The 12,357-nt window shown below is 50.6% G+C and overlaps 7 protein-coding genes across 7 annotated transcripts; 5 read left to right on the top strand and 2 right to left on the bottom strand.

Moving 5' to 3' along the window:
• Positions 1 to 92: 92 nt before the first annotated feature.
• Positions 93 to 500, bottom strand: SOL11E (elicitin; the record flags this gene model as incomplete). The annotated part of the gene is made up of 1 exon (XM_009526645.1): positions 93 to 500. The coding sequence occupies one exon, from the start codon at positions 498 to 500 to the stop codon at positions 93 to 95; it is 408 nt and encodes a 135-aa protein (XP_009524940.1).
• Positions 501 to 1,430: 930 nt separating this feature from the next.
• On the top strand, positions 1,431 to 2,006 carry PHYSODRAFT_458707 (hypothetical protein; the record flags this gene model as incomplete). The annotated part of the gene is made up of 1 exon (XM_009526644.1): positions 1,431 to 2,006. A coding segment is annotated over one exon (576 nt), but the record flags the coding sequence as incomplete, so codon positions are not given.
• Positions 2,007 to 2,153: 147 nt separating this feature from the next.
• Positions 2,154 to 2,315, top strand: PHYSODRAFT_440510 (hypothetical protein; the record flags this gene model as incomplete). Its single annotated transcript, XM_009526643.1, has 1 exon — positions 2,154 to 2,315. A coding segment is annotated over one exon (162 nt), but the record flags the coding sequence as incomplete, so codon positions are not given.
• Positions 2,316 to 3,898: 1,583 nt separating this feature from the next.
• On the top strand, positions 3,899 to 4,540 carry PHYSODRAFT_285708 (hypothetical protein; the record flags this gene model as incomplete). The annotated part of the gene is made up of 1 exon (XM_009526642.1): positions 3,899 to 4,540. The coding sequence occupies one exon, from the start codon at positions 3,899 to 3,901 to the stop codon at positions 4,538 to 4,540; it is 642 nt and encodes a 213-aa protein (XP_009524937.1).
• A 1,623-nt stretch (positions 4,541 to 6,163) lies between these two features.
• PHYSODRAFT_285707 (hypothetical protein) lies at positions 6,164 to 7,933 on the top strand (the record flags this gene model as incomplete). Its single annotated transcript, XM_009526641.1, has 1 exon — positions 6,164 to 7,933. One exon carries the CDS (start codon positions 6,164 to 6,166, stop codon positions 7,931 to 7,933), a length of 1,770 nt encoding a protein of 589 aa, XP_009524936.1.
• Positions 7,934 to 9,599: 1,666 nt separating this feature from the next.
• PHYSODRAFT_354447 (hypothetical protein) lies at positions 9,600 to 10,437 on the bottom strand (the record flags this gene model as incomplete). Its single annotated transcript, XM_009526640.1, has 1 exon — positions 9,600 to 10,437. The coding sequence occupies one exon, from the start codon at positions 10,435 to 10,437 to the stop codon at positions 9,754 to 9,756; it is 684 nt and encodes a 227-aa protein (XP_009524935.1). The 3' UTR covers positions 9,600 to 9,753.
• A 1,375-nt stretch (positions 10,438 to 11,812) lies between these two features.
• PHYSODRAFT_494065 (hypothetical protein) lies at positions 11,813 to 12,139 on the top strand (the record flags this gene model as incomplete). The annotated part of the gene is made up of 1 exon (XM_009526639.1): positions 11,813 to 12,139. A coding segment is annotated over one exon (327 nt), but the record flags the coding sequence as incomplete, so codon positions are not given.
• Between the last annotated feature and the right edge of the window lie 218 nt (positions 12,140 to 12,357).

The raw sequence follows: 12,357 nt of genomic DNA, 5'->3' as shown, positions 1-12,357 counted from the left end.
TAGAGAATTTGGAGTCAGAAAAGAGTCAGCACCCAAGTTGAAGCAATTTTAGGTAACCCGTACTCACTAACTTAGCGGATCGAAAGTATCTATTAGATGTCGAGGAAGTATCGGGCCATATCGTCCTCTGCTGCCTTCCTCGCAGCAGTGTTACTCTCCATACACTCGTCATGTATCGCCGTTACCTCTTTGGACAAATTGTGGTTCGATCCATGGTACTTGATGAGGCAGTTGGGCGGGATGGAGGCCACCAGGTCTCGCACTGGGGACAGGCAGCCAGACGCTCGACAGAAGATGGTCAAATCCTTGGCGGTGAACTGTAACACGTCGAAGAGGGACGACACGCGCGTTTGCACTCTGATCTCAGCAGTCGCGCAGTTGCTGAAGAGTGCGCTGTTGTCCAGAGTGGCGACGATGGGGTCGCTCACGCTCGAGTCGCACAGTTCCTGGGCGGAGACTGTTGCAGCGAAAGAGATGAGGATGGCGGTGGTAACGCGCATGGTACCTCGTTGTCGGGGGTATGACAGTCCTGGCGCTCGAACAAGAAAATGAAAAGTGAGCTTTTAGGTGCAATGGGGTGTTGAATGGCAGGTTGCTAACAGGCGCGTAGATGAGCGAAGACCCTTTTGCCCGACTCAAGTGGCGAGTTTCGGTGTGGCCGGTGTGAACTCCGGCAAGTTGCTGATTTGAGTCCGCGTGTAACCCAGGAACTCGACTTGACCCGCAGTATTGTCTATTATACCTCGTCACCGTCGATCCCGCCAGTGTAGTGTCGGACTTTGGCGGTGTCACCATGGCGGATCGAGAGCTCAGAGCCGCATAGTGTTGAGACGATCTGTAGCGTATTTTTTCGTGAATGGTTTTGACACTGGGAGAATGCCTGAGTTTGCTTGCGTTGCGCTGCTAATTGATCGAAAGGCCAGTCAGTGAGCACAAATGAGTGCAAGCGTGGCGCGTGCTGGGTGCCTGCAACCTATCACTCGACAACTTCACTTGGCTCACTTCAACTGCGAATGATGTAACAGCTTAGTCGAATCTACTGGAGCCATGGGTGGGGGGGGGGGCGTTGAGAGAGTCCGGTCAAATGATAGCAGAAGAGCAACTCAGCGCAAATAGCTTGCCACCGCTGAACAAACTTTTTTCACGTCTGTGCGCCAAAAGTAGATTGATTCATTCGCACGAGCACACCCTGGTGCAGGAGCTGCTTGCCTCACTTTACCCCCTTTCGTTCGCTAAATATATAAATTGGTGGTTTGTCCTCAGCATTCCGAGCTGCTTCGATCCCATTCTTAGTGCGCAGTGCTCGCGTAAAAATAAAATGTATGACGACGACAATTGTTCGCAGCGTCCTACCTCGCGAAAGTCCACTTTCTCGCGCGACCCAAATGGTGACGCGGATCATAGCCAGCTTAGCTCATTCATGGTCGCCACGCTTTGCTCGAGTTCGACGCAACCTCGCTGCGAATTGGGACGACAACAAGATCAGCCACCGCAGTGAGTACTCCGTGGAACGATTGCTGGCATTTCGCGACTACCATCGACGCACCTCAACCACCCGCGTCATCCTCGTTTGCGCCTTGACTCCACTCCCAGCCTTGCTAGTGGCACTTGCGGTGGACTGTATCCCCTTAAAATCCCCGTCCGATGGGTGGAGAGCCTACTACACGCTCTGGATACGGCAACTCATTGCCATGTTCTTCGAGTCGCACGGCGTGGTGTTGCAAGTGCGGGCTGTGATCATGACGGGAACCATCTCTGACGTTGGAGCAGTCACTATCGCTCTGGGGACCGCAACTTGCGGGGTGGCAGTCACTGTGGCAGTGGCTGCGACCTGGAAGTTCCCCATCCCTTTCGGCTACGTGCTTCTGCTCAACGTGTACGTGCTGCTCTTCTCCATCTGCATGATTTTCGTCATCGGACCCCGCGTTTTAGCAAGCTCGCTGCTGCTGCGCCAGCAAATCAAGGCCCAGCTGCTGATTCTAGCGAACCAGGGCATCGTGGCGGTGTGTTCCCCCATTTTTAGCGCGATTTTCAACCACCTTTCCGGAAAACACCAAGCGCTTTTCATTTTCGTGATGCCTCTGATCAAACATTTCACCAAGCAGAATATTGCGAATGCGGCCAGGAATTCACACGAATATTTGGGGCCGATGGTCGTGTTCTCCGTGGACTTGTTCAACGTTTACTACGTAGCGATCTGCATGCAGACGGCGAAATCTCTACTCACCACGTTGATTATCATCGCAGCCGACAGTTTCCACGTGGTCGTGGCTTTGCGAGGAATTTACCGTCGCGCGGGGCTGCTTCAAGTGAAAAGGGACGGAATGGCAGGCCGGAAAATTATCTGCGGGACTTGTTAGACGTCGTCCACGAGAAAGCGGGCCCTCAACCGTACGCTAAACGCCCCATTCGCCTCCTCGCGCCATTTCCTTTGCACATTTCGGACGAAAGTAGCGGCTTTTTGAAGAAATTCTCGAAAACCGGGAGGTTTTCCAGCAAGGTGATTGTTATTCGTCGCAGCTCCACTATTCCCAACCGCATAGGGAATCACGCAGGTATTCAGAGCAGACTGTCGTTGCCCATGAGAACCATCGCTGTGCAGCAGAAGCAACAACTTGGGGCATTCCACCCAAGCGGACCTGAATCTGACAGAAACAAGAAATTGGCTAACCTGATATCCTCCAATTTGAGCGATGCGGTGGTTCGTGACGGGCTGCAGACCCTTTTCCACTCGGAATACATCCTCATGGCGGAGTACATCGAGCTCATGATCCCGTTGCTCTATTCGTTTTACCTAACGGTGCTGTTTCACCTCCCAGTGGCGGTTTATTACCCCAATACGGCCTCTATGACGGTCCACGAGCTGAGAGTGGGGGTGGCCAGCATTTTGGCGTACGCGGCGATCGAAGTGGTGTCTTTTACGTCTTTTGTGGCGGAACTTCGGCTTCTCGCCTCTGTACCAGTTGGCATTTGTACTGGAAACGCAGGCTCCAGCGCTACAAGGGTACCTCTTCATGTGGACCATTACAATTTTGCATCTGACACTAGCACACTATGGTACGTGTACTGGAGGAGTGAGGTTTTGGCTTGGTGTGAATTTTGACATTGCGTTTTGTTTTTCTTTGTAAACTTCAAGGTGTTGATTTCAATATTCAAGTTACGTGACGTAATGAATCTCATTAAAAACTGCCATACTGCGCAAATTACACTGCGGTAATTTGCGGCTAGCAAGTCAGAGAATAGCCACATTGCTTGCCATGCTTTGGTACTGTCAGCGAGGCCACTGGTGCGTCATAAGTAATTTTATGGTTGCAAGTAGTAATGGCCGGATCCAAGTTGTCGGGCGCCGCGGATAAGGTGTTGCGACACCAGTGCAGTACACATACTTCGGCATAAACTTTGAGCCTAGTTGGACAAATCGTGCCTGAAGTGGCTATGGGCATGGCGGGTGTATAAGCCGTAAAGAACGTGAATGCTAGGTTAACTCCTTGGTATTGTCTTAAGCGTGATGTGTAAAGCCCTAAAAAACTAGAGTTTCGTCATCGCTGCGATGACGACAGTCTGTGGATTCGTTAGAGTTTTTAGACTCCAATTCCCATTATTTGAAGTTTTCCCCTCTTAATTCCTGAGTACCTGTTTTATAGCTGTCTTTGCCAACTGTGGTGATGGCGCCCTTTACAGTAGGCTGCGAAGGGAGTAAACCAGTAAAGATTTTACTCTTGTGCGTCTCTTACAACCACCAGATCTCCACTCCACGCACTCGAGCTTGATTATGATATTTCAGGATGCGAAATGATGATGCGGTCAGTGGCAGCTTCACGACTCCAGAGTCTCTTTTCACATTTCAATTCACGTTTCCACCCCCAAAAGCCCGTCCAATTCCAAGGACGTTTGCAACATGCGTCTTCAGAGTATAGTTCTGCTGGTTGCTGCTACCTTGCTGGCCGCCGGACTGGTCGTGACAGACTCGAGGACTGTGGTGACGCCTAGTTTTCGAACCTCGCTCCGAAATGACATCCCCCCAACCGCACGATTCCTACGCACTGGCACCACCACCGATGAGGACCAAGACGCAAGAACTTTGAATCTCATAATTGCCCGCTTGGAGAGTCTCACGAACCGTTTGAAATCTGCAAGCCAATTGAAGGTGAAGGAGCTGGTGAATAGTGGCCAGAACATCGACGACGCTTTTCTCTCCCTCAAACTTAAGGACATCAAGACGGACCTTTTCACCAACCCCGACTTCAAGATTTTGGCGCGCTTTGTCAAAGAGACCGATAAGCAAACCGCGACAGAGTCCATGCTCGCGACACTGCAGAAGAACTTTGGAGCGAAAGAGCTCATATTGATGCTCCAGGAGGCGAAGGACGCGAGTAAAACCGCCAAGAAGCTGCAGATAGTGCAATTCGAAGACTGGGCCTCCAACTCAATGTGGCCGGAAGTCGCCGTCGCGCAGGTACTCCAGATCGATGAAAAACTCATCCTGCGCAGCCATCGGTTGTCGCCTGCCAGACAAATCCGAGCTGCATACAGTGCCTAGTTGGACAAGACGTATCCCGGCTGGACTAGATCGTGGCCGGCGCCAAAGCTTCTACCGGAAACCACTTGATCGCTGCATCTTGGTCGATTGAGGATTACTAGGAACGTAATCAGTTCGCCAACGCGGATTCAAATTTCTCGAAGATTGTTGCGAGGTGCTCGGGTGCTACATATTTGCTAGTACAAGTCGATGAGTTCCAAGTAATTGCACATAAGGCTCATATGTGAGTTAGCAAAGATGTCACACACGGCATCGTCGCCCTGGACGAGACCCGGAGGAAGGCACAATATGAATGTTTCTGGTTGAGCAACGTATCCAACCATTCGGCCTACGGACGTGAGCAGGCTTATAGAGAATTTAAGCGAGAAAGCAAAAGGAAAATGTCCTAAAGGGCTCGCAGCACGTTATTTACGAGCAAGGCCTTGAGATTGGGGTCAGTTCATAGTTGCAAGTTGATGCAGTACACAAGTTCAAGCGACGTCTTCTCGCGTCCTTGAAAATCTGTATCTCCGCTTACAACAATGTAACGCAAACTCGAATGACGAAAACGTTGCGGCCTCCCATGGTATTTACTTGGCTACGCTTTTTTTTACGACTTCTAATCACCACTAAAGCTATCATCGCCCATTTACGTCGCTGGCCTGATACTTGGCTACGTTGCACGATCCAACCCTATACAGTACGTCATAACACCTGCAAGTCCGTATTTTTATTTTCGCGGCAATCCAAGTTTGCGTTATGTTCGTCATCGTTGTCATCGAGTTTCTGTACGATTCACGGAGCCCAGAACGTTTCGTCGGAATGTCGTACAGGTTCATTCAGTAGGAATCCGTGTAGTGTACCTACCAAGGAATAAAATGTTTTCCTTTTACTTAATACTAGTAGTTTATTATTACTACTATATCTATACTAATAAATTACGTTTCTGTGAGTATGTCACGCTTTTTAGACTATTTGATTGCTGACTTCCCAATATACTGATCTAAATGACAAACGGAACTCTTCATGACCCAAGTTCGACATTTCTACAAGACCATCCAGTGCTGTGGACCCACTCGATCCGGAATAGGAGGAGATAGGCGTCCATGAAATCGCCACGGAAAACACCATCAAGTCATAGTGCAGGTCTTGATGGAGACGAAGAGCTTCGTACCGATGTTGTTAACCGTGAAGAGATCATTACATGTATTAATAGTTGTAGGGTATTTAATCTCCTCGCACGTGCTTCAGAACAGTAAAACCTCGCTTGTGAGATAATAAAATACCAGTAGATCGGGGCCTCAGTCGCTAGTTGTCCCCGTGTAGAAGAGCGCGCTGGATGAAAACCACCAGAACAACATAGGACATCTATCAGTTATGTAATGAATCGCAATACAATGGTCTCCAAGAGGGACGAACATAACGCACTGGCCTATTCGTTAGAGCCAGGTGTCCTCTTCAAAGCTCAAGGAGTATCAATGCATAACGCGCAATCGGATGACAGGATATCCCTGCAATGCGCTGACCGATCATCAAACTCCATGTCTGAATGCTTATGGCACTTCCGACGGCCCACCAGCGCCTATGACCGAACTTGTCATTCTGGAAGTTACTCTCCAAATTCCCAGTGTTTCAGTCCCCACCATGGTTTCCAAGTCAAACCCACTCAACTGCTCAACACTGTTGGCACTTCTTGCTCTAGCAGCATCCGTCGGTCGCGTACTCGCCACTTCGCACTCCAAGATCACCGTCGCTAGTACCCCGGTGTCCTACGATGTTGTAGACCCAAACCAAGTTGGCGGCCAAACCCCTCGGCATTTGCGGGCTTTGGGGATCGAAGACGACGACAGCTCCGTAGAGAGAGCTTTTCCTGAGCTTAATTCGATGCTGAAGATAGTCAGGCCCGACAAACAGGACAAAGCCAAAAACCTCTTCGTGCGTCTGAAGCTTCACGAGTCAACATCCAATCTCTTCGGCAATCCGAAGTTCCAGGAGTGGATGCGATCCGTCGAAAAGTCCTACAAGAAAACCCCGGAGGCGGCCGATGCAGCCATGGTTCTGACGATGACGACTCAATTCGGAGATGACGGGCTAGCCAAGCTACTTCTGCTCGAGAAGACCTCCCCCGACACGAAGGAGATGGCTACACGATTGGAGGGCGTGCAGTTCAAGAATTGGATTGATAGCAAGCAAACAGCCACCGGCGCTTTTAAGCTGCTTAAACTGGACCAAGACGCGGGTGACATCTTGAAGAACCCGCTCGTGAGCACTTGGATGTCGTACGTGAAGCTGCGCAAGGAAAGCCCAATCAACGAGATGCTCCTTCAACTGAAAACTCGCTACGGCGATGGAGCTCTCGCTCGGATGCTTGGTTTGGCGAAGCAAGACTCCAGCACCAGTTCCATCGCTGGGCAACTGGAGGAGGCGCTAGTGAAGGGGTGGTTAAACAAGCGAAAGACGGACGACTACGTGTTCCGGCTCCTCCGACTGAACCGAAAAGGAGCCGATCCGTTTGAGAGTCCGGTGTGGAACACTTGGGTCTTGTACGTGACGAAACACGAGAGGCCGTACGAGTCGATGCTCTCGGTCCTCAAGACCCACTACAGCGAGTTAGAAATCTCGCGCATGCTGGCGGCAGCGACTGGAAGCGAAAGCACGCGTGGCGTTGCAACGAGGCTGGCGAAAGTGCGGCTCACAAGTGAAACGGTGAACGGCGGCGAGAGTGCAGCCGCGGCTTTTCAGCGTATTAAGTTCGACGAAAATGGCGAGAAATTGTTCCACAACGCGGAGTTTGTAGCGAAGGCCGAAAGGTACGGGACGAAGGACACGCTGCAAGTACTGAGGGCGCACTACACCGACGAACGTTTGGCAGCAATACTGAACGTGGCAAGCCAGGCTCCCTCTAAACGCACAAAGGTCGTCGCCATCTCCTTGCAGCTACAACTGTGGCAAGACCAAAGAAGAAGTGCCGACGAGGTTTTTAAGCTGCTCAAGTTGGAACAAGCAGGCGGCAGCGTTCTCCGGAGCCCGTTTCTTGAAACTTGGGTCTTGTACGCAGAGAAGCTGGGCAGGGTCGACAAGAAGGTGGGCGAGTTTGCGGCAATTGCAGTCCTAGAGCGTCGTTTTGGGGGTGTGGAGTTTGCGAAGATGCTCTCGGCTGCAAAGAGTGATGGCGCGCTGAAGGCTAGCAGTGTCATTGATCAGTTACAGAAACTCCAGTTCAAGAAGTGGTTCAAGGCGGGAGAGGCGCCCAAATCGGTATCGGAAAAGGTCATCAACAGACAGGACCCAAGAGGCTTAGATTTAAGAGGCTCAGATGTTGCTTATGGATATCAGGACTTCTACAAAGCTATTGTCGCTAGAGGTGGCCTGAAGGATAAGACCCGTCTAGACTCGATAATCGAACGCGTTTAACACGTAAGGTTGGGATATTATTCAGGGCGAAGTTACCCAAATCCAAGGGGCCGATCTCAGTTCCGGAGTAAATCGGTTTTTAGCCATGGAAAGAAAATGGACAGCTCGGATCTCCATAAAAGTTTGAACATGCTGATGCCTACTACTACAATAGTTTTGCGTGACTGACTCCAAGCCGATGGTGCTGACTTGAATTGGAAATTAGGCGAGCAGCCGAAGCTCTTCTCGCTAAATACAGTGTGGGAGTCCCCACCACTTGAAGTACTCTCCACTGCTGCAGGTTCCTTAAGGTTGGTTTCTATGACTTGTGCTTGTGAAACAATACTAATACTTCTACTGAAGTAATTCACGTGGAAATCAAGCAGTTAGTCGGTTTTACTTTCTGCTTCATAGGGGGTCGATCACCAATTCCGTTGCACCAAGCATTTGAGTATAAGTGGTCTACCACAGCTCACAGAAATAACCAACCCAAAACAAAAAATAGCAGATAGAATAATAGCAAAACAAATTTTTCGAGCATTTGGTCTCATTTCGTAGCTATTTCTAAACACAAAGCATTTTCAAATCGCTGGTTAACCTAAAATTTGTCGAAGTGTTTGGGCTTCGCCTGCCGAATATTAGAGCAACAAGCCTCGGGGCGGAAGACAGAGTAAATGTTTGGCCGCCTCGGACAGGACCCACAGCCTAATTAAAAGCTTCTCCGAGATCACATGGGTCGACCGCAAGACTACGAGGCTTACCATTTCCTCCTCTTGAACTAGACAACAGAAAGCCTTAAGAGCATCTACAGCGGCGAGTCTTAAAGGCCGTCATATCAGAAAAGTAGCGCGATTGAGACTCGGGCGAGTTTTAAGGCCTCGAGAGGTAGGCCTTATAGACGGTTTTAACTTCAGGGAGCCCTATCGAGTCTTAAAATAAGACCCCAGTACCGTTCTACATCTTCTAGCTGGTGAAATTATCGAGCTAAATCTCATATGAAGAATGAATACCTTTCCAGCAAATGAAACAATTGGCGGGAACCCGGGTTCCCGCAAATGATACCGACCAAATCGAGAATTATTTATTTAATTTCTGGCCTCCATATTGGTACCCTCGGGGCAAGTTAAACCCTCATATCTAAGTGCTGTCGATGAAGGACTACCCTCAAAATATGCTACCGGTACTGAATAGACCCGAATAACATACCTTACCATGTCCAAGTTTATCTTTCATGAGCAGGAGGATAGCGATGAGACCGGGAAGCACTGTACCGCTGCACCAGGCAAGCGACTGGATTTTTGTGGAGAGACACAGGACGAGGGCGAAGGTAAATTAACCTTCCGTTCCCCTACTGAGCTTTAGCTGCGTTCTATGGAGGTCATAGACCAACACTTCAATGCATTTGCTCATATGCAGCGCTCACTCCGAGTGTGACTGGCGTTAACAGCGAAAAATAAAATAAAATCAATGCATTTGCTCATACATGTGTACCGGTAGTTTTGGGGTAACCGGGGTCCCGATGGGTACCCGGGTTCCCGCCAATTGTTTCAAATGGTAATAAGAGTGCCGGACACACTACACCCAGTGAGGCATGGTAACAGATACTTTGTCCATGAGACAACAGTGGCGCTGTTGCCATGTGAATGCAATACTCAACAACACCTCTATTTTTTTCCGGTTCGCACTTCCCTCTACAAACCTCCGTGCTCAAGAATAAACTATTGACGATGCTTCTGTTCCTCTCAAACTTACAGAAGCGAACTCACTTTGATGGCGATGAGCTCTCAGCTTCATGTGTGACGCACGGCTATCATAGGCATTGTCTAGAGTTTCGACAATATCTATTCCCCCCGTAATTTGTAAAAGGGTGGCATGGTCTCGACCAAATACGCGCTGTACGCCTTGCGCACTTGTCTGCGAGCATCCGTAATCGGGAGAGCGCTCCACTTGGCATCGCCCAGCTTGAAGACGTTTTTGATAATGTCAGTCGCGAACAATCTTTCTTTGGCCCACTGCGCGAACTGCGCCATCTGCAACTCATTGGCCATCGTCTGCGTCGACTCAACCTGAGTCGCCTTCTGGAGCATTACCGCCAAATTAGCCTCACTTTTAAAATGCGACTTCAGCTTCCCGAGCACCACCGCCTGCGGGTTCATCTCTCGGTTGTTGACGTAGTTCACCCACACCTTGAAGTTGGATTTCTTGAGCAGATTGCGCCTGATAAGATTGAGCTTGAGGGAGGAGAAGGCATCGTCAGCGTTCGTGGCGGTTTCCAGCAACTGCTTCAGCTTAGTCTGGCTCGAGGGATATACGAGGAGCGTGGCGCTCTCCGTGAAACCTCTATCCTCGTTGTCCGCGCTGGTGACGGTACCAGTTCGTAGAAGCCTCGATGCTGGGGTGTCACTCTCGAGCGAACGAATTGCTGCTGGGACTTCAGCCGCCAGCGCCGTCTTCGAGTCGACCTCAGCGGTGGCGGAGGCCAGAATGGTGGCAACAGCAACCAGCGCAGCAACGTAGAGACGCATGTTCACGCTTGGATAACGCTCTTGGGGTGTGGACACGGACGTCTGGGGGTGAATTGTGAAATGACGACTGGCTGGAGCCAAGGACTGCTCGGTACGCGCACCGATGCCACGGACAGTGAGGCAGGCACAGGATGGCTCCAAGGATGGGAGGTCCAGTTGGACGGGAAGGTGTGGAGGTCCAGTTGGACGGGAAGGTGCGGAGATCCAGACAGTTTGTGCTGTTACAGTGATCTCTACATCTACTGTATTGCACACTTGTGTTTTGATCGTAACCCCCCCCCCCCACAGATAGGTATAATACCTATTGAAGTGCAATACCTGTATCTAATTAATAAGCTTAATGCAGGGAGAGGTTTATCTGTGGCCCTACCTATACAGTTATGTAAACGCATTCTCGGTGTGGGGGCCAGACCATATTACATGAAACAGGACACCTCGTTCGGGAGAGTCTAAGGAGGGCCATTTCCAGGCAAGGCCATTTTCATAGACAATGCATTTGATCATGATCTGATGAGGAATGGGCGAGGGCGAGCGGATGCGAGCGCGAGTCTCACTTAGTGCATTCACTCGTTCCAACGCCCGCCGATTAGGCGGGGCTGGTCTGCGCGAGCGAGCACAGCGAGCGCTGCAACCCGATATATATATATATATTCTAGACACCGCGCCTGGCCGAGTCGAGGACTTTGACTAAGGGGGTGGGGCAGACCGCGCAGAGGTGCCCCCTGAGCGAAGCGAGAGAGGGGCGGGCTCGTTTGTTAAGTTACGAACGAGCAAGGTTACGAATCGTAACCTTGTGCTACAGGGCTTCTGGGATTCAAGATGGGATCGTGCGGCTTCGAAGTGATCAACAGATCACAAATCCAGGATCACGAGTGACAGCAAACCGCGTCAACAGTATTGACTCAGTACGGTGGGTACTGAACACCGACCGCGCAGATACGGTAGGTACTTCTGGCGCGAAGCAACTGCAGTGCCACAACACCTCTTCACACCATTCAACACACGTGTGTAACTAGGACGCCGGAGAGCTCGGAACACAAGCTAACGCACCAGTGCTCAGCACCGATTCGAAGTAAGCTGGCCTATTCTTCAATGAAATGCTCACGATCTCGCTTGCTTTTCTCTTAACGGTGATGGGTTTCCTGCCAGTTCACTTTTATGATCCTTCACTTAGAGCGTGTTCGCTAGGTAGCTGGAGATGGAGATGACCTCTCATCAACTCTATTTCTTGTCTTTTGATTGGTCAAAATAGTTTAGTTCACAACGTAGCTGGAGATTAAGGCAGTTCAGCCGCACACACAATGAACGAAGAGTTGTACTGATTGCTCCATGCTCAGCTGTCGCACAGGTTGCAGTCCTCCTATCAGGATAATCCGACGATGCGCCGCAAGGCCCTAAGGAACAGATTCGTACCGTGACCTCACTGCACTTTGAGCCCATGCTACAGTCAGCCGCGTATGCAAGTTGGTTTGAAGACAATCTTCGCTGCACCAAGCCAACTTTCCTACGTATTGCTGGTTTACTACGAGATCAAGGTGTTCTGTTTGCTGCTGCCAAAGTACGGCAGCATAGCTTTGAGAAGAAAGTCGCAGCCGTGTCAAAACGAGCCCGCAGCAGGGCATCAGCTGCTGCAGTCGCCCACGCAAAGGAGGGTTGCTTCGTAGCGATAGACGTTTCACCAGTATTGGCCTTCTTCTTCTGATTCCCAACGCGGCGATGTGAGTCTTGGTTGCGGGCTGACGCAGCTACAACTCCGAGCGCAAAAAGCTGGCTGGGTGTCTCTGAATGCGGCAGCGGCAGCACCAGCGAGGAAGTGCGGGCGTCCAGCTCCGTTTGAGTAGTGGCCGGTGTCGCATACACAGTCTGGGCAAGAGCAACACCAGAGGCAGGTATGTCCAAACTGGCAGCAGCCAGCACGAG

Source organism: Phytophthora sojae, assembly GCF_000149755.1.
Source record: "Phytophthora sojae unplaced genomic scaffold PHYSOscaffold_3, whole genome shotgun sequence".
NCBI lineage: Eukaryota > Oomycota > Peronosporomycetes > Peronosporales > Peronosporaceae > Phytophthora > Phytophthora sojae.
The sequence above is the reverse complement of the archived record's forward strand: the minus strand, read 5'-3'. Positions and strand labels throughout refer to the sequence as shown.